Genomic DNA, 26442 nt, shown 5'->3' with positions numbered 1-26442 from the left:
TTTTAAACATTCCCAGCAGTGAAGAGCTTTGTTCACAAAGGGCAGACAGGGAAATTAATGAATGTAGTTCCTCATGCTTAGGGAGAAAACCCAAGCATATAGAAGTGACTGTAAAATAATAAGACTACAAGTCACATATTGATTGCCTTTGTTAGCTCCTTGAAGAATCTAGGCATGTTTAGAGGATAGAATAGGGTTATTAGAAAAAGTTTATGATTTCCATGGTAACTAAAAGAGTCCATGGTCCCTGAAGGGGTGGGACACTTGGAGCAGTTGATAGAGCATGAACGTCTGAGACAGATTTGGGGATCAAGCAATGGCTCTGTCACACATACATTTATGAAATATTAGATGAGGTCAGGTGACTTCTCAGATCCTCAGTATTCCCATCTGTAAAATACTGTACATTACCCATCACCTCTCCCAGATTATCTGTGTGCCAATGGTCATCAGGAACATGAGCCTTGATAGCATAGTGAGCACCTGCCACAGTAGAGGGGGACTGGGAAGCCTGGCCCACCTCCCTTTTGTGCGTTCATGATGAGCGTGTATATTTACATCGAGAGATAAGGTCACATGTAGATGAGGAAATTCACATGCAGATGGTGTGTGTGTGTGTGTGTGTGTGTGTGTGTGTGTGTGTGTGTATGTGTGTGTGTGTGTGTGTGTGTGTGTGTGTACAAAGGGGTCTGCAAACAGGAGTAGAACTCATGATTGTAGATAGCTGTGGGAACATGTATGAGGGAAAAGGACTGTGGCTTAGCATGCTCTGCTACAACTTGTGGGTTGTGACCCTTTTGGCAAACCTCTGTCTCCAAAAAAAACTATATTATGATTCACAACAGTAGCAAAATTACAGCTATGAAGTAGGAATGAAAATAATTTTATGGATGGGGTGACAACATGAGGAACTGTATTAGAGGGTCCCAGCATTAGGAAAGTTGAGAACCACTGTTCTAGTAGATCAGATGAAGGTAGAGGACTTGTGCTGACATGTTGGCAGAGTGACCTGGAGCACACATTCATGACAGGCTGGCAGGTGACATTCTAAGTCTTGTTTATCAAGAACTGGGCCAGCGGCTATAAATCCATCAGAGGAAGAGCTATCAGAACCTGAATTAAATCGACCTAATTTGGAAAGGCATACAAGGAGAATAAAAGCTCATAAGTCACCCTGCAGAGGTGATGGGCGTTTGGGGGTCAGGGTAAGTGATGTATATGAAGCTGCCCAGGGTGACAGAGTAAGAATCAAGCCCTGAGTTCCACAGCAGACGATTTTCCCCCCTTGATGCATCAAACCAAGCCGTCCAGGTAGCATCCAGACTTTCTACACTGTAAGGTCAAGATTATGGTACCCAACAGAGTCAACAGGAAAAGCTGCTGTTTTCACGTGTATTGAGGACAGGGCTACATCTGACCATCTCAGGTAACCCACTCCCCTGTAACCTGAGATGTTCCTGATTTTAGTATTGAAAGTCTTGCATTCCTGGAAATCCCTAAGTTGTAGGTAAAGTCATGCAGATGAACGGCAGCACTTCTAGCAGACCTTGCACATTTGTGGGCAGGGAAGCCTCTTTAAGGAAAAGAACATTAGGATATAAGTATGAAATTACAGTTCTGGAAGGACAGGTGAATGATCGAAGGGCCTGAAGTTTAAAGCTTCAGTAGCTTTGTGACTGTGTACCTAAAACACAGAGACTTGAAAGACAGCACAAACCAGATATGACTCCAACCTCTGCCCCTCATTGACTGGGTGAGCCTACGTAGTGGTTTGTATGAAAATGTCCCCCATAGGCTCATAGGGAGTGGCACTATTAGGAGATGTGGCCTTGTTGGACTAGATGTGATCTTGTGTCACTGGGGTTAGGCTTTGAGGTTTCAGAAGCTCAAGGCAGGCCCAGTGTGCTGTGGGATGTCTTCCTGTATGGTGTGAATATGTGTGGCTCCCATTAGCTAATAAATAAAGCAGCACTGGCCTATGGCAGGGCAGGATGGAGCCAGGCAGAAAAATCCAAGAGAGATGGTGAAAGGAGAAAGGAGAGGAAGGGAAGACACAGAACTGCAGTCCAAGGAGCAACATGCCATGAAACGTGGCAATACACAGATAAATAGAAATGGGTTAATTTAAGATGAAAGAGCTAGCTAGCAAGAAGCCTGCCATTGGCCATACCGTTGGTAATTAAGATGAGCCCCTGAATGATTATTTTATAAGCCGCTGTGGGACTTTGGGGCCGGGTGGGACCGGAGAAACTTCTGCTATACCAGTGTTACTCTTTTCCTGATGCCTGCCAATCCAGTTGTAGAACTCTTGGCTTCTTCTCCAGCACCATGTCTGTCTGCATGCCACCATGCTTCCTGCCATGATGACAATGAATTAAACCTCTGAACTGTGAGCCAGCCCCAGTTAAATGTTTTCCTTTATAAGAGTTGCTGTGGTCATGGTGTCTCTTCACAGCAACAGAAGCCCTAACTAAGACAGTCTAGGTAAGTTTTCTCTTGTCTTTAAACTTTCTTCTGTAAAGCATGGGCAATTACACCAGAAAGACTGTGCAGGCTAAATGAGAGACATGGCTGAGAGTATACACACACACACACACACACACACACACACACACACACACACACACACGTTAGGCAGGCATGTAGCTTATACATCTTCTCTGTCCCTCTCCAGTGCAAGTCCCTTGATTGAATGGACTGACAGCAGAGAAGTCAGTGGCCTGAAGGAGCCTCTTAGGGAGGAGGTGGTAGACAAGATTCAGAGAAAAATCAGATCTCAACACATCAGAAAGATAACTGCTTCAGGAACTCTTATATCTGAGCAAGCTCCAGCAAACCTATCTTATGCGCTCTGTGTGGGACCTGGCTTTGTCCTAGGATTTTGAAAAGCAAAGATTCAGAAGTACCTGTGTAATGTGCTGTGCACATTCTCAGCCAAAGGCCCAGCAGAGTCCATATAAAGGCCTTTGGTCAGACTTACCCGGAATTTGCCGCACTTCCTAGGTGTCCTGATTCAGCTCCTCCCTGCTGCTCTCTGAATCCCTGGTCCTTGCTAAGAGTTGATCAGAGAGGCCTGGCCCAAGCGGTATAGGTGCTCTGCTTCCTTGAAGTACCCTGGAAAGGGAGGATGCTGAGAGCTGCATGGAACACACAGAGGGTCTCCTTTGTCTCAGGGTACAGCATCCCATGGGCAGCTTTGAAAGCAACGTGGTTTCAAGCTTTGCCTTACTTCTCATCCCAGCTGATGAATGGCCCAACACGGAGAAGGGGACAGGGAATATCTCTGCTCACACTCTAGTGTCAGAGAAGGAGGGTCCAAGCCAGGAACGCTCCTGGGCTTTCCTGTTCCTACTCCGTTCCGATAGTATCCTCTCTACTCTTGCTCTTTGGTCTAACTCAAAGCTAAAGGGCCTATTTGAATTGCCAAGGCAATGCCGCTTTTCAACGCCCTTTCTTTTCCCTCCACGCCGCCCTGGAAGGGGCTGGGCTGTTTTCCTGCTCACTATTTTATGTTCATGAATGCTTTGATTAGAGAGGTCTGACCCCCTGAAAGCCACAAAACGAAGTTAAATAAGTCAGGAAAATTCCTGCGCAGCCGGAGCCCCACCAAACCACGGGGAACCCTGAATTTCTTGTGGCTTGCTCAAGGTAGTCTGGGGCAGGCACACAGTCCCTCTGCAAAGCCCCACCTCTGCACCTGGCGCTTCTGGGTTGCTAGGGCACAGAGGGCGTGGTAGGAGGGAGGCAGTCTTGTCACGCCCTCCCGCCCGCTGCTCTAAGCTGGTCCCAGTAATTGGTCTCATTAGTTGTCTGACCGGAGCCATCCAACGGTGCAGATCCCGGAGCGCTGTCATCCGCTTAGCGCCCTCACAACACCCGCGCTCCCTCCCTGCCACCGCTGCCGCCGCCGCCGTCACCTGCATCGTCGCCTCTGCTCTCCTCCCGCGCCCAGGGCATGCTCCGAGGTCCAGCACCCGGCCTCGGCAGTGGCCAGGCTCTGGACCAGTCTGCAGAGACATGAGGTGCTGCCCGCGGGCCGCCCTGGTCCTGGGGCTGCTGCGCATTTACCTGGGTGAGTGGCGAGGGCCCGGGAGGATGGGTGTTGGCGCTTCCTAGGGAAACACGGAGACTGAGGCTGCACTGTCCAGTTGCAGGCTATGGGAAGAGGGCAGCCTTCCAGCCGCGAGGCAGGGCGATGGGACACTCCCTGGGTGCTTCTCCAGAGGCTGAGAGCCAGCATCCCAGCAGACTGGGATGTTTTGGCTCCTTCTAACTCAGCTGGGAGGATAGGGGGCTGATTTGCTGGCTGCCCTGGCAAGGCAGGAAATGTGACCTTGGACGGCACACTACCCATCTTTGAGCTCTTTGATGGGGTGGGATTGTCCTTCACCTTGATTCTAGGTGCCTGAGATAAAATGTGTCCCTGAAAAGCTTGAACCTCGCCCAAGCATACCGTCATCAGGTACCCCAGGGAGGAACTCCTTGCAGGGAGACAGAGCCCCTCTTTCATTAGCAAAGTCCAGACAGGTGACTTTGCTGGTGTGAAGCTCCCTCGAGGTGTCTATCTATTTGTCTTCATTCTTTTCCTAGCCCAGGCCAACTTTGCCCCTCACTTCTTTGACAATGGAGCGGGCAGCACCAACGGCAACATGGCACTGTTCAGCCTCCCAGAAGACACTCCTGTAGGTAAGAAAGTAGCCTTGGCCGCAGCATCCCTGGTCTCCGAGGGAGTTTTCCCAGGGGAAACTCATCTCCCCAGAAATCAAAGGCACGACTCATGACTCCTCGCAGCCTATGGCATGCTCATGCCGCACGGTATGGGCTCCCATGGGTACTCTGTTTGTGCTCTGAATGCCCCAGGGTAATAGCAAGGAAGGTCACTGCTGCTATGGTGCCCTAAACTGGACCCCTCCTGGAAACCAGGATGAAGACCCAAAGATGGGGGTGGGCTGACTCCCTCTGAAGCATAGTTGTGAGGTGCTTGCTGCTTTTTAGGGTGTGACCTTGAGCAAACATATTTACCTCCACACGCCTACTTTAAAACCACCCAAGAATAACCAAGAGATGTGCAGAGTGGTGGGTAGAAGGAGAGAGGGAAAGTTAACACCCTGTACTTCCCCTTGTCAAGGTTTACCTAGCTCCTGGGAAGAGAGCAGAAAAACATAGGTGCTGGAATTCAGAAATCCCCTAAGAGCCAGTCCCTCTTCCAAACAACTATGTTTTACTCCACTTGGCTCCTGACCCCAGGGACCCCTCCAGCTTCCGCTTCCCAGAGAGAATTCATTCCAGGCAGAGGGAAAGTCACTACAGTTAGACACCTCCTCTCCAGGCTGTATTACAGATCGCAATCTGTAAAGTGGCTGATAATAACATCTGATAACTTTAGAGAATTAAGATAACGTAGGAAGCAGCCAGCTGGGGTGAGGCCTGGTTGGGCTGTCGCCATGGCACTGAGTATTTACAGCAGAATCTCTAGCTCCGAGCATCCGATATTTTCAGGAAAAGTTGGGTCCCAGGTTCCAGATATTCCCTTTGTCTCCTTCCAGGTTCTCACGTGTACACCCTAAATGGGACTGACCCCGAGGGAGACCCTCTCTCCTACCACATCAGCTTTGACCCCAGCACTAGAAGTGTCTTTTCTGTTGATCCCAATTGTGGAAACATCACCCTGGTGGAAGAGCTGGACAGAGAGGTACAAAGAAATACAGGAGAAAATTGGGGCTACTGCTTGCTTAGTACTCAGAACCTCTGTGCAGCTCTCTGTGGGAGAGGGAGTGAGGGAGGGGGTGATCCCTACACTTCAGCTCTTCCCCTAGACCAGTCACATTAGCAAAGATTTTTTTATCCTCCCAGGGTGAATAGTATCAATCCTTCAGTGGCAGCTCTCAGCCTTGCTTGCCTTTAAAGCACATTCAACTAACAAACAAAGCAAAACAAAATCAGTTCTTGAGAGTTTCTGAAAGAGTCCCCGTCAGAGTGGGTTTTTAAGCCTGACCTTGGAGGAGCCCCACAAACCACAGGGACTTCCACAGGTGAGGCTAGAGAGGGGCTGAGAGAGTGCATCTGAGTTTGGGACACCCTGGTTCTGGGTACTTCTGAACCATGGAATGATAGAGCACGTAGGTTCCCATTCTCTCTGCTTGCCTACATAACTCAGCCTTGGCCCCGGGGCTACAGCAAAACCCACTAACCACCGGTGAGTGGAGGGGACAGGAGGGGGCTGGGGGGAACGACTGCACGCAGCACGGTGGTGAGGATTTTGTAGTGGAGGCAGACTGCTGCCAGCACACTGCCCTGCATATCTGTGGATCTGGTGACCTCCTCAAAATGCCACCAAGTCTTAGGGAACACTTGGGACACCATGAACATGGACCATTGCCAAACTCTGGACTTTAGAGAGGTGCAGAGAAATAAGGGAGGGGAGGGGAAAAGAGAAGTGAGGAAAACTCCTCTCTTGGGTACACCAGAGTTGCCCCCTCCCCTTTCTCTAGCAGGGCAACATCTGTTGGGGACACAAGGAGCCCTCTGGATCTATAAGAACTCTGGACACACAGAGCCCTCCCAAATAAGGTCTCAAGCCTGGCAGGAGGGAGCTTCACAGGACTTGCACACTATTACAGTTTTGTTCGGCTCCTGGGCTTCTTAAAACAGCCTTCTCTGACGGGGCTTAGCACAGCCTCCAGTCTAAGCTGCTCCCAGCTTGTCACTCAGTCTCTTTGCTTCACAGAAGGAAGATGAGATCGAAGCCATCATCAGCATTTCCGATGGCCTGAACCTGGTGAGTCAGCCTTCATCATCTATGCCTGAACGGGGCATGGTTCCTCTTCCAGCTGTGGCACTCTCTGAACGAAACAAGCCAGGGACTGTGCAGGCCTGCCCAAAGTGCCCACATCTAAGGGGCACAGTCAGGCCATAGGTGAAGGAAGAAAAGGGATAAGCGGAGACCAAGGCCTCCCAGCTTCGCTTCACATGGGTCTCACCTACACCACGCATCTTCTCAAACCTGTCTACTCATTCCCCATCTGCCAGCTTCTGCTTCTGGCTCTTGGCCCGGGGGTACCAGGTGTTCTCCCTCACTTCTCCTCCACTCCCACAGCCACTACTTTCTGCCTGTCACTTCGGTGCTGACATGATTACAACAGGCCCCAGGGGCTCCCTGACCACCCAATCTGCATTCAGAGGGCTGTCAGGGCTTTCACTATGAGACATAGATCTGGCTGCTCTCCAGTTGTGAAAGCACTGACAGCTGGCCCTCCCCTCCCTCAGGATGAAATCCAAGTTGCCCTGCAAGGCCTCCCTGTCAGGTACCATCTGCCTCTCCTAACTCTTCTCCCCCATCCATCCTGTCAACCATCCAGACAGACTCTCCGTCTGTGCTCTGAATTCCTTTTGTGTCCATCTCCTCTTGGCTTTGCACGTTGACCCCAGCTTCCCAGTTCATTTCTGCCTTTTCCCTCTGACAAACTTGCACAGGGTTGGGACCTCTGGTCCCAGAGGCTCCCACCACCACAATTCAGAATCCTTGCAGGACCTCTGGCTGCAGCATTCAGCACAAAGGACACGTTGGCAGAGGTCATGGGCAAAGACTTTCTCAGGTGGTTCTATTTAGAGCATTGCTCTCAGGACTTGTATCATCACAGTTCTAAATGGTATCTCTATGTGCTGATTTCTCCCCATGTCTAAGCCACTGTGGTCCCTGAAAATATCCCATCAAATGTCCCTCTGTCTCTAGGGTGAAACGAAGTGCTTGTCATCAAAGGGTTGCTGAACAATATTTGTTGCATGAATAAACAAAAGCAGGATGGAAAGGAGGAGAGGGAGAGAGAGGGAGAGGGAGAGGGAGAGGGAGAGAGAGAGAGAGAGAGAGAGAGAGAGAGAGAGAGAGAGAGAGAGAGAGAATAAAACATTTTTTAATAGTAGGCCATCTTTTTAACCTCCCAAGAAGGTCTTCCTGCTCCGACTCCTGACTCTTCTACTCCTCAGGTGGCAGAGAAAGTCGTGATATTGGTGACAGATGCCAATGATGAGGCGCCCAGGTTTATCCAGGAGCCTTACGTTGTCCTGGTTCCAGAGGTGAGTGAGGGGCCCCAGGCAGGGACAAAGCTCCCACTTGGGTCCCCGGCATCATGCCAAGGCTGCCCTATGACTTGTGCAGAGGACCAGAGCCCTGGGTATAGTACAGCTCTCCATTACTCACTGCACCTGCTTGCTATTTTCACTATAATTGTAAATGCCTACTTATTGTTGAAATGTTAAATGCATTTTAAAGTCATTCTCACTCTCCAGCTTTGAGATCTCACTAAATTTTGCTGTATTTCCTTTTAATATTTGTGTGTGTGTGGTTATAGGGTTTTTATTCTTTTTGTTTGATAATTGTGATTTTTAAAATATGCTCTCTGTATCCTGTTTCTTCATTTCATCACAATCTAAGAATTTTGTTATTTTGTTCCTTGATTGTCAAGCTCAGGTAATTAGCATCATTTTGATAGCTTCTATCAAGTGAACAGCCATCATACAATGATGGAACCCAAGAATCCCTTATATTTGGATATTTAAGCTTTAAATTTCTACTGTTACAAGAAACATCAACCTTTAAGCACAGCTTTTAAAAATATTCACTTATTTATTGTATGTGTATGTGACTGTGTGTGTACCACGTGCACACACAGGCCAGAAGAGGGGTCAAGTCCCCTGAAATTGGGGCTACAGATGGTTGTGAGCTGCCATGTGGGTGCTGGAAACCGAACAACAAAGGTTCTAAACCACTGAGCTATTTTTCCAGCCCCACACAGACATACTTTCCCCCTTTAATTTTCTTTTTATTGTTGTTCATTTTTTTGTTTTGTTTTTCAAGACAGGGTTTCTCTGTGCAGCCCTGGCTGTCCTGGAACTCGATCTGTAGACCAGGCTGGTCTCGAATGCAGAGATCTGCCTCTGCCTCTGAGTGCTGAGATTCAAGGCATACACCATCACCGCTGGGTTTCCACTTTTAATTTTGATTGTTTTTGAGCTAAATGTGGTGACACACATCTATAGTCTTATTACTGGGGAGGCAGGAGTGTCACCCAAACCAAAAGGTTCTGTTTTTTTGTTTTTGGGACAGCTTCACTATGTAGAAAGCATGGCTTTGAATTCTGCTCCTCCTATCTCCACCTGAGATCCTTAGTGTCCAGGCTGGGGGTACAGTTCCGTGGAAGAAAATTTGCCAATAATGCTTGGGGCCCTGAATTTGCCCCCTACTATAAAAAAAATCCTTAATTTAGAGTGAAAAAAAAAATCGAAGTTACAGTACTGATTTGCTCACATGAATTTTTTGTTATTTGTTTTTATGAGCATAAGTATTTTCCCTGAATGCATATCTGTGCACCGCATGTGTGCAGTGCCCGAAGAGACCAGAGTTACAGATGGTTGTGATCCCCCATGTGGGTGTGGAGAACTGAACCCGGGTCCTCTGAAAGAGCAGCCGTCACTCATTTCTTACCTTACCAAAGTACTTTACTAAAAGGTCGCTTTGTTTGTCCTCTGCTCTATGATGCAAGAGAGCAATTGTCTCCATCCTGATGTTTGCTAAGGGGCCACTCAGAGAGTTTAGTGGGTAAAGGTATTTGCCAACAATCTTGACCATCTGAGTTTGATCCCCAAGACCCACAAGGTGGAAGGAGAGAATCTGACCCACATACAAGAGTCTGTGGCATGTGTGTGAGTACACACACACACACACACACACACACACACACACACACACGCACCTCAAAAAGCAAGTCTTCTACGTCAGTGGTGGAAGATACTCCATTCTTGCTGTAAACTGTTCTCTGGTGGTCCTGAATATGCCCATGTTTATGGGCTGTGTCATTGTTTGTAAATTACAATTTCATATTTAAATCCTTTAGCTCTTAGTTTTTGCTAAGTCTAGTTTTAGGCCTAGTTTGTGCCTCTCACTCTCCCCTTTAGGACAGCCTCTCTCTTCTTGCCCTCCTCCTTCCCCTCCCTTTTCCTTGTATCCACTCCCTCAGCTCCCGTCTGTCCCTGTCCCTCTCCATTCTTGTTGCTGTGTGCTTTGTCACCACTGTTCAGTCACCCTGCTGATCCCTCTGTTCCATGGCCCCCATGCCTCTGTCTCCCACATCGTCTTGTCATTGACACTGACCCTTCTCTGTCTGTGACCCCTCAGAACACACCTGCTGGCAGCAGCATCTTTAAGGTCCACGCAGAGGACAAGGACACAGGCTCTGGAGGGAGTGTCACCTACTTCCTACAGGTAAGATAGGACACACAGATGCAACCAGGGCCTTGAGATGGAGAGGACACCTGGATGTTCTCCATTTCCATCACCAGCTAGCATGTCCCCCATGCCTGCCAGTGTCTCTGTTCTCAAGGCCACCCCACAGGGATGAAGACCAGAAGGAGACAGAAGACCTCTTCCCCTAATAGGCCCATCTTGGCTTCCTCTGAGTTGGCCTAGACCCTCTCTCTCTCTTTAGGATTATTAGACCCTTGGCTCTCTACATCCTCACCCTTTTCCCTGAAGAAGATCTGGACACGTAGCACCCACGCAGAATGCAAGAAATCCATTTAGGACTCAAATGGTCAATAGGAAAAAGAAGAGAAAGGACTATGCCAAATAAGAGTTCCGGGGTGCCCCAGCCCCCACTCTCATCCCTCTGTGCTGTGTTGGCAAAGATGGGGGCTTCTCCCCTGAACCGTTACCTTCTCCTGCTCTCCCAGGAGCCGCTGTCCACCCTTGAATGGCAATGGCTGCTGTTTTTGCAGCACATCCTATTCTTTCCATATTTGCTCACCTGCCCTCAGATTCTCAAGGCAATACAGCCTCGTGGCTAACACTGCAAGTTCTAGAGAAATCCTCTGAACTCATAAGAACTAGAGAAGAACCCTTCCCCCACAAACACACACTGACCACTCATGTCCCTTCAACACATTCCTTAACTCTTCTGCTGGGAGTGAGAAGCATCCCATCATGAGGATTAAACATGTGTAAAGCTCCAATTGCAGTATCTGGAGTCTATTTCCCGACCTTCCCCAACTGGAAGAGCCCCTGAGCACCCTAGCAGAGGAAGTGCTTTTACAGCCTGTTCCTGGTCACCCGCCATCTCCTGTCAGACACTACTTATAATCACCACAGCCATTTTTACCTGGTCTGGTTTTAAGGTCCACAAATCTCTCTCTTTGGCCCCAGCTTAAGCCAAGCTTAAGCCCCAGCTTCAAACCAAATCAGAACACTGTGAATGTTTCTTCCTGCTACATGTTAGCAGGCTTTGCTGAGAGGGAGAGAGCTGGTTTTGCCTGAAGATGTAGAAAGTTGAGCAAAACTTTTGTTGACGGAAAACCCTGAGTTCAGACAGGCAGGACACTTGAACTCGGAATCTAAGCCTGGGAGCCAGGGTTTCTGGGATAAAGGTCAATGACTCCTTCAGTGGGCAGTGTGAGAACTCCTGGAATGGTCTGGTTGCTCCTTGAGTTCAGCTGCTCCTGAATTTTACAGAACCTACACTCCTCCAAGTTCACCATGGACCGCCACAGTGGTGTGCTGCGTCTCCAGACTGGAGCCACACTGGACTATGAGAAGTCGAGGGCTCATTTCATCACTGTGGTCGCCAAGGTACCAAAGGAAGATCTAGGGGGAGCATCCAGTGGTAATTTCATCCTTTGCTAGGCTGGAGAACAGTGAGGTTCTATGAAAGAACGGGTATTTTCAACAGCAAGAGACACAATGTGGGCGAGGCGGGGGTGGGGAAGGACAAGAGGCAGCTGCTTGGAATCTCTCCTGCCTGAACACATTTTCCAGGAAGGCTGGTGTCTCTAGGCTAGAGGGGCCACATTTCCTTCTAGGGGGATGTAGTATGACTCCCTAGAAACTTAAGTTAGGTCCCTTCGTAGGGGAGGGAGCCATGACACAGATCTGTGTCCCTCTTACAACCTCCGGTGCCTCTCTCTCTCCAGCCAGAGTGGCTCATGCTTCTCTTCCTTGCCGTGTGATCAGCTGTCCTCTCTGAACTCGGTTTCCCCAAGTGCCCACTTCTGAAGCCTAATGAAGTTCCTCACTGCAGTTTAGGAAGCACATAGTTGGAAGGTGGGAATGAGCAGGCACTCAGCCAAGCCTCTTGCCTTAGGGAGAAGGAAAACCCAGCCGTCCCATTAGACTTACTGGATTCTTAGGCAGGAAGCTCCCTTTCAGATCACAGCTTGGCTGTAGGCCACCCTCCTACAGTCTGTACCAGGAGGCTGGGTACCACTCTACCTGCTAGCTGCTCACTTCCCTTACTCTTAAATAGAGGAGGACCCAAGTCACATTCCTGGGACTCCATGGCCGCCATCATAGACTGGACATCTGGAAGGTTCTTAGGAGCTGCTTGAGGCTTGGTTTCCAGCTAGGAATAGGGACTTCAGTCTGATTCTTCCTCCCCGGCACTAATCACACATAGAGAATGTACCCGGAGAGTTAATTCTGTGTCCAAAGAAACCAATCAGACACCTGACACAAAGCCCCCATGTGGTCATTTCTTTGGCATGCCAAACACCACTGAAAAAGGAGAATGGACTCCAGAGACCCAAGAGCAAGTAGACACTAGAAGGGACCAACTGGCTTCACCTTCCTTCTCTGGCCTAATTCCTCCCCAGGATGGTGGAGGCAGGCTTCGAGGGGCTGATGTGGTGTTCTCAGCCACCACCACAGTCACCATCAATGTGGAAGACGTTCAGGATACGGCCCCTATGTTCGTGGGTACACCTTATTATGGTTATGTATACGAGGACACCCTTCCGGTGAGTGGCTGCGTCACCTACCCAGTGTTCCTTGTGTGACTGCCTGGGACTGCCTTGAGGGTGGCTGGATTCACTGCACACTAGCCAGTCTCCTCTCTGGGAGGCTGGCTAGGAGTCAATCAGGAGGCCAAAAGTTTTTGGAGACTAATGCTTTGATCCTGGGGCCAGGGAGTGGCAAAGTTCATTCAGGTGGTTTCTTCAGCCTTGGGAGGCCAGGTGTGGAGAGCCCTAAGCAAGTCACAGCAGGGTCACCTTCTGGAGCCGCCCAAAGCCTAGCTCTTTTCCTGAGTGCGATGATTCCTCCTGTCCATGATGGGGCAGTGTTGGGTTAGGGGAGACACCCCTATCACCATCAGCCTCAGACAGCGGTTCCTGTTCTTCAAGGGCTCGGAGGTGCTGACGGTGGTTGCCATAGACGGAGACCGAGGCAAACCCAACCACATTCTCTACAGACTCTTGAACGGTAAGTGAAGGTAACTCTCTGCCACATCTCTGCTTCTGTGCAACTGGATTCTGGTTTCCTCACCTATGGGACCGGGATGACAAGAAGCTGGGGGTGGGGCATGGGGTCTAATCTCCTCAGATGACACCTTTGCTCTGTACTTGTCATTACATCCAGTGAGACGGAACACCACAGGGTGCCTCAGACGTAGCTGCCAATGACATAAGTAGCAACATGTCTCCCACATTCAGCATTTCTGTGTTTTGTTTTTTTTCTTTTCTGTTTGACTGGGGCAGATGACTGAATGACTTAGATATAATGATGTCGTGGCATTTCCGTAATACTAGGCCTGTATGTAGAAAACAGGTCCAGAAGGCTGATAGGTATTGACTACTTCTTGATTTTAGTCTAAGTCAGATGACTCTAGAATGTTCTACTACTACAGCTGGACAGCAGTCAAGCAGGCCACAGTGTCCCTGGGGCAGGCTCCATGGCCTCAGGAGACCAGGTTAGCACACCTGAAGCCTGATCCCAGATGAACTTACATCTGTAATGCACTATCCTTCCCCTAAGACATGCTGGCACACAGTCACCTTGCAGGAGTTCAAATAAAAACATGCCCATGGCCACCAGAAATCACCGTGTAGGGCTACTTTTCCAGGTGTCTTCCCTGCCCAACACCTCTGAAACTGTCCTCCAGTTACAGTACGCTCATCCCACATCCCTTCTCTCCTCTCCTTTATACCCTCCATCTCCTGCACCTTCTCCAAGCTCCTCTCTGTCCTTCTCCTCTTCCCTCCTTCCATTCCCCTCTCTCCATCTTTCTTTCTTATCTCCCTCTCTCTTCTTAGCTCTTCTTGTTCCTTTTCTTCCTACACACACACACACACACACACGCACGCACGCACGCACGCACGCACTTTTATGTATAAGAAAACGCACATGGGTTGGATCCTGAGAGCTGGACAAAAGTTCAAGTTCAGATCTGTACTGGCTGAGGGACGTTAGACAAGTTACTTGGCCCCTCTGGGCAAGACACAGATGGCTGACAGGGTTCTGTTCTATGAGGAGCTCTCCATGAGATGCCAGAGGACTGTGTGGCATGACTCCCACGCTACCTCCTATGACCTGGTGCTAAACTGCGGGACATTTTTCTGTGACAGAGAGTGATGGAGTCTTCGAAATTAATGAGACATCTGGAGCCATCTCCGTCCTTCAGAGCCCTGCCCAGCTCCGGAGAGAGGTGTATGAGCTTCACGTGCAGGTGACACCCCATTTGCTTGGCTTACCCCCACTGCTCTTCAGTCCTGGAGTGCAACAAAAACTGATGAGACCCAAGGGCTCAGTCTGGGAGGGATTGAAATGTTACTCCAAGGAGCACCTACACCAGGCTGCAACAAACACTTGCAAAGAGAAACTTAAGATCACAAGCAGGGTTATTGAAAACGCAGAGGGTGCATCACTCCATGGGCTTGAGCCTGGACTCCATACAAATAGAGAGAGCTAAATGTGTTGTAAGCAGCAGGGAGCTAGCAACATGAACACATACATTCCTTTTGCTCTGGACTGTGAATGTGGTCTGACCAGATGCCTCAAGCGCCTACTTCTGTAACTCCCAGCAGTGATTAACTGTATCTGGAACAGTAAGCAGGAGTAAACCCCTTTGTCTCCCAAGATGCATTGAGTCAGAATGTTCTGGGACAGCGACTGAAAGAAAACTAGGACAGGCATGGAGGGAATGAGACAGTCCCCTGAGAGGATGGTTGTGCCAGGAGAGGAGCTGCTGGCAACATCCGCAACTGCAGAGCCTCAGAGGCTAAGGGTGAGGAGGATGTGGGGAGCAGGTGGAAGAAACAGCAGGGACTGGAGAAGTCCATGAGAACGTGCCAAGAACTGACTCACATAACCAAGGGAGCTGAGCCCTCTGACGCTAGGATGGTAGCACCAGATGTGGTGTGGAAGTCTGAGTGAAGAATCTAAATGGGGATGGGTGAGAATTGAGTGGGATAGGAAAGAGAGACAGCATGAAGAGGCTTCTGAGAAGGAGTAGGTCTACAGACAGGTGGGGAATGGGGTCTGGGAAGGTCATTTTAGAGCAGTGGTTCTCAACCTATGGGTCATGACCCCAAAGACCATTGGAAAACACAGATATATACATTATGATTCCTAACAGCAGCAAAATTACAGTTATGAAGTAGCAATGAAACTAATTTTATGGTTGGGATCACCACAACATGAAGAACTGTAATAAAAGGTTGTAGCATTAGGAAGGTTGAGAACCACTGCTCTAGAGCATCTTTTTAGAAGTATAAAAGTATAACATCCTCATGCAGCACAGGAAGGAGCTCCTGGAAAAGGGATATTTGTCACAAGTTTCATGGGAGTGTCTATGATCACCCAGTCTTGGCTTTACAGCCTGTATTAGTTAGCTAATGCTTCATGAGAAATCACCCCAAGCTTAAACAATATACAGGGGTAGGAAATCCAGGTTCAGCTTGACTGGATCTTGGATTCCAAGGTCATTCACATAGCTGCAATCAGAGACAGTCAGGGCTAGGATCTCACTGGAGGCTTGGCTGGGGAAGGACTGGCTTTATGGCTCACTTGGATTTTGGTATGACTCAGTTGTTCACTGGCTGTTGCCTATGGGTGACCATTAGCTCCTTATCCCGTAGCCTCTCTAGCATAGCTGCTTGCTTTGTGAAAGCCTTGGGAACGGGAAACTCTGCTAGCAAAAAGGAATTATAATCTCTAGCAATCTAACCACACTGCCAGTCAAAAGCAAGTTTTCAGATCAGGCCATTCTTAAAGAGAGGAATTACAAGGGTATGCACACCAAGAGGAAAAATTATTAGGCCCAGTAACAGTCCGCGTGCCACACAGCCATAGCCATCTGTTCCCATCCCAGGTGACAGAGGTCAACTCTCCAGGAAGCCCAGGTGCTCAGGCCATGGTCCCAGTCACCATCAGGATTGTGGACCTCAACAACCATCCTCCAACCTTCTATGGAGAGAGTGGACCCCAGAACAAGTTTGAACTATCTATGTGTGAGCACCCACCCCAGGGGGAGATCCTTCGTGGACTCAAGATCACTGTCAATGACTCTGACCAGGTGTGTGGCCATGCCCTTGCAATTGACTGGGTCTATGTCAGTGCTCAGTTTCAGTGAGAGGGTCCAGGAAAGTCACAAATGAATGAAAGAAGATAGTCAGCTAAGAAGTAGTGGAGCAAAGGTAGTCAATCCCATACTATTTGCTTAGACATTAATAATCAGTTGCAAAGTAAAAGGCAGTCAAAGAATGAGTCTTCTGCATTTGACCTTCTGCATGCACATGTGTAAATGTCTTTGCCTCCTCCAATGCTCAGCACAGAGCCAAGCTGTATTTATCTTTTACCTTGCTTAATTGTCATGCCCTGCTAAATCTGATTCTTAATTCACCTTTATAGAGAAAGACTACTTACTGCTTAGGGTTAAGGGCATGTAAGGGCTCTTCAGCTAGCACAAATATATAATATATTTCTATTCTTATTTATCTTCTATTTTCTCTCTTCAAACTCCATTGCCTAGGGAGCCAATGCCAAGTTCAACTTACGGCTGGTGGGACCTGGAGGCATCTTCCGAGTCGTGCCACAAACGGTCCTGAATGAAGCCCAAGTCACCATCATAGTAGAGAACTCAGCCGCCATTGACTTTGAAAAGTCTAAGTTGTTAACCTTCAAGGTAGGTGGGGCATTGCCCTGCCCTGAATGGGAAGGTAGGGCTGGGAGTAGGCTATCTCACACCACTGTCTGAATTCAATGTGTGGGGGACCATTGTCATTGCCAGTCCTGAGTGGTTCCACTCCTTTTTTCCCAGAGTCTCTGCTCATCTTGTTGGCATGTGGACAATAGGAGGTAGGGTGGGGGTAGGGGGACATTACCCCACCCCCAACACACACAGCTTCTGCAGAGTGCTCACAGCCTCATCCTTACTGAGGTGCCAGCTTCTAAACCACCACAGGCTGAGGAATTTGAGAGCTGGGGAGTCAAGGGCATACTACCAATATAGTTTGCTGTGTTAATAGAGGGAGAGAGAAACTGTGTGATTATCAAAAATACAGGTTTCTCAGGTGCCTTTGACATTTGTGATCTGTTCCAGTAACAACCTTCACAGAAGTGGGGAAATATATTTTTGATGTCATTTATAATTATTTAAAACTGTAAATATGTATAAATTATTTCTGTCATATATTAACATGTGAGTAATATACTAATTAAGAGGGAAAATAAGTACTTCAATAATATTATTTAACTTGTCATTATTTAAAATTCTATATACACACAGAGTGTGTAGCCAGCATCATGATAAAAAGTGAAATACTAAAAGGCTTTGTCTGAAGTTGGGAGTAAAAAGTAAAACACAAATAAAACACAAATGTCACCAAGATGATTTAGCTCAATGTTCGGAATGATGCCATTCCAGACAAAGAGGAAATAAGAGCCGAAAATTTTAGGAAGGAGGAGCTAAAAAGTGTTATTGTTTTCTCAGAAAAAAAAATCTAAGAAAAATGATTGAAAGACTATCATAAGTAAAGCAAAGTCACAGCACAAAGTTAGCACTCTACAGCAACAGTTTTCTTAGGGAGTGAGAGGAGGGGGAAGAGAATGTGAATACAGTGGAATAAGAGACACTTTTGCAAAAGTAATTAATGCAACATTATTAGGAATTACCCTAATGAGAAACATGTGACACTTAAATGAAAAATGCAAATATTCCCAGTGGGACCTAAGGAAGGCAAGGCTAGGAAGGTGGTCCTACCTTCAAAAATGCAAATCTCCCTAAGTTGTTTTTTGTTTTTTGTTTTTTTGGGTTTTTTTTTTTTTGGTTTTTTTTTTGTTTTGTTTTGTTTTGTTTTTGTTTTTAAGACAGAGCCTTGCCATGTAGCTCAGGCCGACATGGATTTCACTGTGTAGCTCAAACTCACAGTCCTCCTGCCTCTGCCTCCTGAGTACTGGGATAATAGGCAGGTGCCGCTATGGCTAGTCAAGCCAAATTACCTTTGACCTAGAATTTCCTTTAGTGAGAAAACTTGATAGGATTATACTGGTTTGTATCTGGAGAAATCAACTTATAAGAACAGCTGGAAACTTGAATTAGAAAGGAATATGTAGCTCCGTAGAACAGACAACCACAATAGCGATCCCAGGCCTGAGTAATATACTAATGGCCAGAATGGCAGAATGGCTGTAGCTAGAGTTTTCCTGCCTGGCCCACAGTCAGGACAAATCTCTCTCACCTGCCAGTCCCACAGCCACTCAGACCCGACCAAGTAAACACAGAGACTTATATTGGTTACAAACTGTATGGCCGTGGCAGGCTTCTTGCTAACTGTTTTTATAGCTTAAATTAATCCATTTCCATTAATCTATACCTTGCCACATGGCTCGTGGCTTACCAGCATCTTCACATGCTGTTTCTCATCGTGGCGGCTGGCAGTGTCTCTCTGACTCAGCCTTCCACTTCCCAGCTTTATTCTCCTCCTTGTCCCACCTACACTTCCTGCCTAGCCAATGGCCAATCAGTGTTTTATTTATTGACTTATTAGCAACACATTTGCCATACAGAACATCCCACAGCAAATGGCCATTAGTATATTACTAATATAGAATGGCACTAGAATGGCAGACTCACCAGGGAGGGATGAGGAGGGAGTGTGAAGAAGGTAGCAAGGATGGCCCACTGGGAGCCAGAGTAAGCACCGGATGCAGCCTGGGAGTGGTGGTACATGGCCGTCATCCTAGCACTCAGGAGGCTGAGGAAGAAAGCTTGTCAGTTAAGGCTGGAGTTTGTAGTAAGAGCCTGACACCAAAAAAAATGCAATGCCACAGTAACAAAAGACAGAGAGAAGAGCACACAGTTGCAAGACCAGTTCTCGGAGGGATGGGTGGTAGTGGGCTTTTAGTGGGCAGCTGCCCTCCCAGTCAACTGTGTTTCTCCATCTTCCTCCAGCTCCTGGCTATTGAAGTGAACACCCCGGAGAAGTTCAGTTCCACAGCAGACATTGTGATCCAGCTTCTGGACACCAATGATAATGTCCCCAAGTTCACCTCTCACTACTACATTGCCAGGATCCCAGAGAATGCTCCAGGGGGCTCCAACGTGGTGGCTGTCACAGTAGGTTGGGGATTGGCTCACAAGGCCTACAGTCATGAGCTGTGATCTTTTTGTTTGTTTGTTTGTTTTGTTTTTCAAGATGGGGTTTCTTTGTGTAGCCTTGACTGTCCTGGTACTAGCTCTATAGAGTAGGCTGGCCTCAAACTCAGAGAGATCCATCTGCCTCTGCCTCTGCCTCCTTAGTGTTGGGATTAAACGTGTGTGCCACCACTGCCCAGCTGTTAGCTGTGACCTTGAATAAGCTCCTTGCCCTCTCTAACTCTCTCATTCTTCACCTAATGATAGTCCATCCTCCCTCACTGTTATGTAGCTGGGGCCATAGGAGGAAAGCGTCTTGTATCATGGCAAAAGGCACAGTCTCTTATAATTTGCTCATTAAGGATTATCTCCTTCCCTTTGCCATGTGTTGTAGAAGCAAGCGGTTAGTCCAATTCCTGCTAGTGATAATGGAGATGTATGTGTGAACACCAAGCACAGGGTCTGAGGTCCAGTCCCCTCTCCTCCTCACTTATGAAAAAAGAACAGATGTCTTCCAGACACAAACCTTTTTTGTTTGCTCACATTTGCCGCCTCCCTGAAGAAAACTGGGGCACAGAGCGACCCCCAGGCTACTTCCTCCCCAGCGGGACACACACCGGGCTATGCCAGCTTTCCATTGACTACCACTTGCCTCACCACAGTGCCCGTGCCATTAGGAGTCTTCTTTTTTCCAGGCTGTGGATCCAGATACAGGACCATGGGGCAAAGTCCAGTACTCCATCTATGGGACCGGGTCAGACCTGTAAGTAGATCCAGAACACCAGACAAAGCAGTTCACAAGGCTCTGAGTGAAGGGAGCCTCTGCTTAAGTAGAGGGGACCAGTAAAAGGATAAGAGCCAACTTAGGGAGGTGAGCATCCCAGGGTACAGGGTAGAGAGGGGCAAGGAATGGAAGGAAGCTGTGGAGAGCCTGAGGTAGAGATAAGGGACACACTAGTGAGGTGACTGGAAAAGAAGAAGGCCTGGGGTGTCGGTCTTGACCTCAGAAGGCAGGTAAGCAGGGATAGGATGGGGTGGGGGTGGGGTGACAGGCCAGGGGTAAGGAAGACAGACTGCAGTTTGGATTGTTGAGCTCCATAGTCAACGGCTGGATCTGCCTGCTAGAGTCAGATCGTAAGGACGGGGCAGAAACAGGTGGGATGCTTGCAGAAGCTGCCCGATGTCTCACTGAAGACTTTTGGATGCATCTTATTACTGCAGGTGTGTGTGTGTGTGTGTGTGTGTGTGTGTGTGTGTGTGTGTGTGTGTAGGTATAGGCATGAGCATGCATGTACAAGTGTGCATGAGCAACTGTGCTTTCTGCTTTCTTTGTCTGGTAGATTCTTGATTCACCCATCAACTGGGCTTATCTACACTCAGCCCTGGGCCAGCCTGGATGCTGAGGGCACTTCGAGGTACAATTTTTATGTGAAGGCAGAAGATATGGATGGGAGGTACAGCCTGGCTGAGGTGTTTGTTACTCTGTTGGATGTCAATGACCATTACCCTCAGTTTGTACAGAGCATCCAGGAGAAGACAATGGTGCTGGGAACCCCAGTGAAAATTGAGGTGGGTTTCAGAGGCAGCTGAGCACCCCTGACTGGGCCATGAGAATTTAACTTAAAATGAATGTATCCTGATAAGGGCACTAGGCTACATGGCACTATACATAGCTTCTTTTCCATCCCAACTAGAAAACTTCCCTAGGAAAGAACACATCATCAATGAAACACCTGAGGCTCAGGGGGTTCGAGTCCTGTTCTTGCCTGAATTCGTGTAACTGACCTGCCTGCCTACAAAGCACACTTTCCCCACTGTACACTATCTTCTCAATGCAGAAAAGTCATATGTTCTGAATCCCAGCAGACATGCTTTGAATACCAGCTATCCCCCTTCCACCTCATCTTGGACCAGTCACTTGGCATCTAAGCTTTCATCCTTGCGTGTATAGTAAGGAGTCACCAACACCCACTTCACAGACTTCTTCTGAGGACAGAGCCACATAACACCTGCTAGGGCCTAACATAGACCATGGCTCAGAGTAGCACACACATTCAACTTTATCTACTCCAAATAGGATTGGAATCCTTTCCCATTAACCCAGAAAGCTTCACTTTATATACTGATTTAGCCAATGTTCAAAGACATCTTCCCCAAGTGACCCTCTACCCCCGGACCCCTGCCCTTCCCAGGCTACGGACCAGGATGCAGAGGAGCCAAACAACTTGGTAGACTACTCCATCACCCATGCAGAGCCAGCCAATGTGTTTGACATTGATGCACACACGGGAGAGATCTGGCTCAAGAATTCCATCCGCTCCTTGGAGGCCCTACACAACATCACACCCAGTGGGGACTACTCATGGTCCCTACAGGTACAGGCCAAGGACCGGGGCTCCCCATCTTTCAGCACAACAGCCTTACTCAAGATTGACATCACAGACACAGAGGTGAGTACAATGCTGTGGTCAGGAAAAGGGGTCAGAGAGCAACTTGTGCCAAAGGATACTGAGTCCTGTCAAGGACTTTCTGTGAAATCAAACCCATAGGCTTGGGAATCAAGTTGAAATTCTACCTTCAATATTAGTGGTGTGACTCTAGGCTGTCTAAGCCTCCATTACCTTTCCTGTGTTAGAAGGTAAAAGTAAAAGCATTATATGTAGTTCTCAGCTCGGTGTCTGGCAGGAATTCATCAAACACGAGGTTCCTGGTTCATTTTGGTTTATGATCTTCCCTGTAACCAAAGACAAGCAATATTCTGTTATTTCAAGGAACGACTCCAGCAAAGCAGAAGTTTGAAATCTGCAGGAGGCTACTGTGGTCTGTCTCAGTTTATTTTGCCTGAAGTTCTCAAAGGGACGCCCTTGGTGCAGGATGTTTAAACCTGTCAGGCTTAGGGAAGCTCACACAATCGCTGTCCTCCAGGGAAGAGGAGGAAGCAGTTGACACAGTGTGGCTTTCTCTTCCAGACGCTGTCCCGAGGCTCCATGGCTGCCTTCCTGATACAGACCAAGGACAATCCCATGAAGGCTGTGGGTGTGTTGGCTGGAGTCATGGCCGTTGTTGTGGCCATAACTGTCCTCATCTCCACCGCCACCTTCTGGCGTAACAAGAAGTCCAACAAGGTCCTGCCTGTGAGGCGTGTGCTCCGTAGACGGCCCAGCCCTGCACCCCACACGGTTCGAATAGAGTGGCTAAAATTCAGGAGGGCCAAGGCTGCGACCAAGTTCATACTCAAAGAGGATCCTCCCAATGAGAACTGCAACAACAGCAGGGCGGGAATCACAGTGCCCCCCAGAGCTCCAGCTCTTCCGCCACCCCCCAAAATGGCATCCAATACAGTGGCCCAACAGACAGTGCCTACTGTATCTGGATCCCTCACCCCGCAGCCACCCCAACAATTACCCAAGCCCAAGCCCTTAGGAGGCCCCATTCAGTCCTCTCTGGTCTCTGAGCTCAAGCAAAAGTTTGAGAAGAAGAGTCTAGACAACAAGGTTTACTTCTAGAGTGTGTCCCATGATTCTTCTCTTCTCTTCCCTTCCCCCAGTGCTGACCCTCAAGGTCACTTCTATTTTGTACAATGTTGTAACCCCATATACAGGGCTCTACAAAGGGCTTTGGGCCAAAGAGTCCTCAGATGGGATGCAGTTGGCAACCACAGGCCCACTACCCAAATCTTTGGCACAGCTACAAGGCTTTCTATTCTTCAGAGACTAGAAGCCCACAGGGAGTCAAGTCTGTGTGTTTCTACTCACCAATCCTAGACCCCACAGGCACTGGAATCCTACTGGGACCTTGTCATCCTTAGTTGAGAAGTAGGGCCCAGACCACGGATGGCAAGACTGGCAAGAGTCTAGATCCTGAAGCTTCAGCTAACAGCAGGTTAATGGAGGTTTGTCCTCAGCTAAAGCTGAAAGTCAGTGAGCTTTGTGGGCTATAGAAAAGGGCCAAAATGCTCTTAAAACTAATGCTAACTGTTTAACTAGATGCAATAGAACTGGCATCTAGAAAAGACTGTGCTCCAGACATGTAGGTGTAAGGTGAGCTTTTCTAAGAGTGAGAGCAGATGTCTCCACGCTAGCTTGAAGAGACAGGGCAAGGCGGTAGGTGGATATCAGGCCTGAGCTCAGGGAAGACTTGTGTGTTGATCCAGTTCTTCTCAAATCACATGACCTTAGAGATACTGTTTAAACTCTAATCATCTTCTTCCTTGTCTGTAAAATGAAGCAAGCAAACCCTAAGAAAACCGTGACTCTGAAGGCTTTCACCAAGTGCATGGTTACAAAGTATTTGTCCTAAGCCAGTTCTCTGGCTACACTTCATCCAGAAAGTATTAAGCACCTTCAGCAACTCCACCAAGTGTCCCCAGGAGGGACTATACTGAGATTGGAGACAACCACCATCCTAGCCAGCCATAGTCTGATCATGGCTTTCCCTGGACTCATACAACTTTCCCTCCATTCACCCCTCACCCCATGTCACTCTCAAAGAAGCAAAGTCAGGCAGTAATATCCAGTCCAAGTCTATTTTACTGACACAGAGAATTGAGTCTCCCAGAGTGCTTTGCTCCATGAACACAGTGGATTGGTAACAGGTATCTAGTCTGAGAGCTCCTGGTCCACACCGTTTTTCTCTAGTTGGGACACACCTTGTTAGTGTGTGATAATCCTACAGGAGAGAAATCCTGCAATCTGCCATGGTTAATACATAGAGGTTCTGTTGTCCTTTGAGAAAACACTTTAAGGAAATTTAGATATGTACACTCGGCAAAGCCCTCTAGAATTCCATGGTTTCTGATGTGATTGTATGAATATATGGTTTTCTTGATGCCCCAGTCTGTGTTCTGAGGTGTTAATGCAGATGTGCTAGTATGCAGAGTCCTCACCCGGAGATCTGCTGTTGCTGGCCTACGCAGTATTGAGGTATGGACATTAAAAGTCCAGCCTGAAAGGCACTATCTAGCCCATGTTTCAGGAAAGTGCTGGGCTGGATCATGTTTGCCAACCCAGGGAGTTTAACATCCTATAATACGCATGCAGTCAAACTCTTTTGTAAGTGGTAAATAAAATCCATTATTCAAAGGATAAACTGACCTCCTGGTTCTCTTGTGTTTATGTTTACTGACTTGTGGAGACCAATATCACTGACCCCATAGCTCATTCAGTGGGAGATACTATTCATTACCTCCATTCTGACACTGAGGGAGATTGCAACGTTTTGTCTAAATTGTCTGCCTACATCTTAATTTCCACACCTTGGCAGACCTTGTCTTGTCCTGGATTTAAATTCTATTTTTCCTAATCTAGAAGGATCCAATCAGGATTGCTTGGAGGAAGAAATAGGTGTGAAGCATGGGCTAATGACCCTTAAAGCAGTCCAGGAGGGGCAGGATTTGTAAGGTCTCGTGTGGGCATGAGGCCAGAGAAGCCATTTATTTCTGGCAATGTGGTAGGGAAGACCTTCGGACTGGAAGTTCTGTTCAGCACTGTGGTCCTTAGGAGGAGAATGGGTTTGTAGCCAAACTCAGGACCTTGACCAAGGAGAGCCAGTCTTGGAAATGATCACGGAAGAAGAAAGGACCTAGTAGCCAACATCAGCCACTGGAAGAGAGGAGGATAGAGCCAAACAAGACCAGCAAACGTGGTCAGCACTGGAGAAGACCCTGTCAGTGGGGTGAGGCCTCCAAGTCCCACAGCACGAGGAAGTGGCAAGCTGAAGGGCAGCCTACTCTAGCATACTGAGATAGGTCCAGATCTACAGTCTGCCTTGATGATAGGTTTCCAAGTCAGTAGGTGGGAGGGAGACAGGAACAGCTACTGAGAATGCCATCCTCTTTTCAAAGCCCGTTAATGGAGCATTAGCCTCATGCGCAATCAGTAGGGGTGATTCTAAGGGATCTGAAGCCATTTTTCTGTCCCTGTGAACTTGGACTCATGTGTATATGTGTGTATGCAGGTACACTGTCGGGGATACCCATGCATATGAGGAGATCAGAGGTCTCTCTCAGATGTCTCCTTCAATTACTCTCCATCTTGTTTATTGAAATAGGGTCTCTCACTTTTACCTAGACTAGCTGGCCAGCAAGCTCTAGTAATCTGCCTATCTATCTGTGCCTATTTGGGACTACAAGCATGTTCCATAATGCCTGCCTGATCTTTTTTTTTTTTTTTTTTTTTTTTAAATGTGATTCTGGAGATCAGACTCAGGTCTTCAGGCTTGCGTAGCAAGCACCTTACTGACGGAGCCATCTCCTCAGCCCTCCAAGCTCAGACTTTCTCATTTTATGAAATAATAAGGTGCTTTTGCAGTTTGACAGTCTTAGGTGTGAACACAGGTTTTGCTACTTATGTGTGAATTTGTGCAAAAGACCAAGGTTGTCTGGGCCTCGCTTTTCTCATCAGCACAGAGTGCAAAGGCTTATTGTTGTGAGGGCAGCAAGAGCTAATAGATGCAAACACCCAATGTCGGCTTTGTAGCTACTGCAAGAAGCTCAGCTGCTATTCTGAGTTGTGTAAGGTGCATTTGAGGATGGCTTGCTGTGGCCCACATACAAAAGCGCATGTCCTGGAGGAAAGGACCTTTGTCCACAGCCTTACACATGGATGGTCCACAGAGAAGGGAGGGGGACAGGTGGAAAGAACTGGAGGAAAGCAGGTAGACACCCTATAACCCATCTGTAACTTGGAGCCTTTTTGGCATCCTCGCTCCAAGCAAGAGCTGACAAGATGTCACTAAGAGTCTGCGGAACTTTGTCCTGAAGCTGCTCTCCCTCAGAGCCAAGCTGGCAAATGTGGTAAAAGGTGGGGATAAGAAAACTGCCCTCATTTCTCAAGACCTTCAAGGGTTTTGTCTACTTAAACAAAGGTGCTTTGTTGTTGATGTTTTGTTGTTGAGATAGGATCTTCCTGTGCTGATCAAGCTGGTCTTGAACCCATGGGCTCTAATAATCCTCTTGTCTCAGCTTTCCAAGTAGTTGAGACTACAGACTCCACGATTGTCACAACGGGAGCTTTGAGAGAATCCAGACTCTGAAAACCTACCATGGATG

General features: G+C 48.0%; 1 protein-coding gene across 1 annotated transcript; it reads left to right on the top strand.

Moving 5' to 3' along the window:
• Positions 1–4017: 4017 nt before the first annotated feature.
• Positions 4018–22900, top strand: Cdhr1 (cadherin related family member 1). The gene is made up of 17 exons (XM_059274558.1): positions 4018–4072; positions 4591–4686; positions 5547–5692; positions 6728–6778; positions 7984–8073; positions 10172–10258; positions 11501–11617; positions 12637–12780; positions 13165–13247; positions 14390–14486; positions 16131–16334; positions 16791–16943; positions 19212–19376; positions 20090–20157; positions 20735–20963; positions 21587–21844; positions 22364–22900. The coding sequence occupies exons 1-17, from the start codon at positions 4018–4020 to the stop codon at positions 22898–22900; spliced, it is 2580 nt and encodes an 859-aa protein (XP_059130541.1).
• The last annotated feature ends 3542 nt before the right edge of the window (positions 22901–26442 follow it).

Source organism: Peromyscus eremicus, chromosome 9 (assembly GCF_949786415.1).
Source record: "Peromyscus eremicus chromosome 9, PerEre_H2_v1, whole genome shotgun sequence".
NCBI lineage: Eukaryota > Metazoa > Chordata > Mammalia > Rodentia > Cricetidae > Peromyscus > Peromyscus eremicus.
Note: the sequence above shows the minus strand (reverse complement) of the source record. Positions and strands in the feature narration are given on the sequence as shown.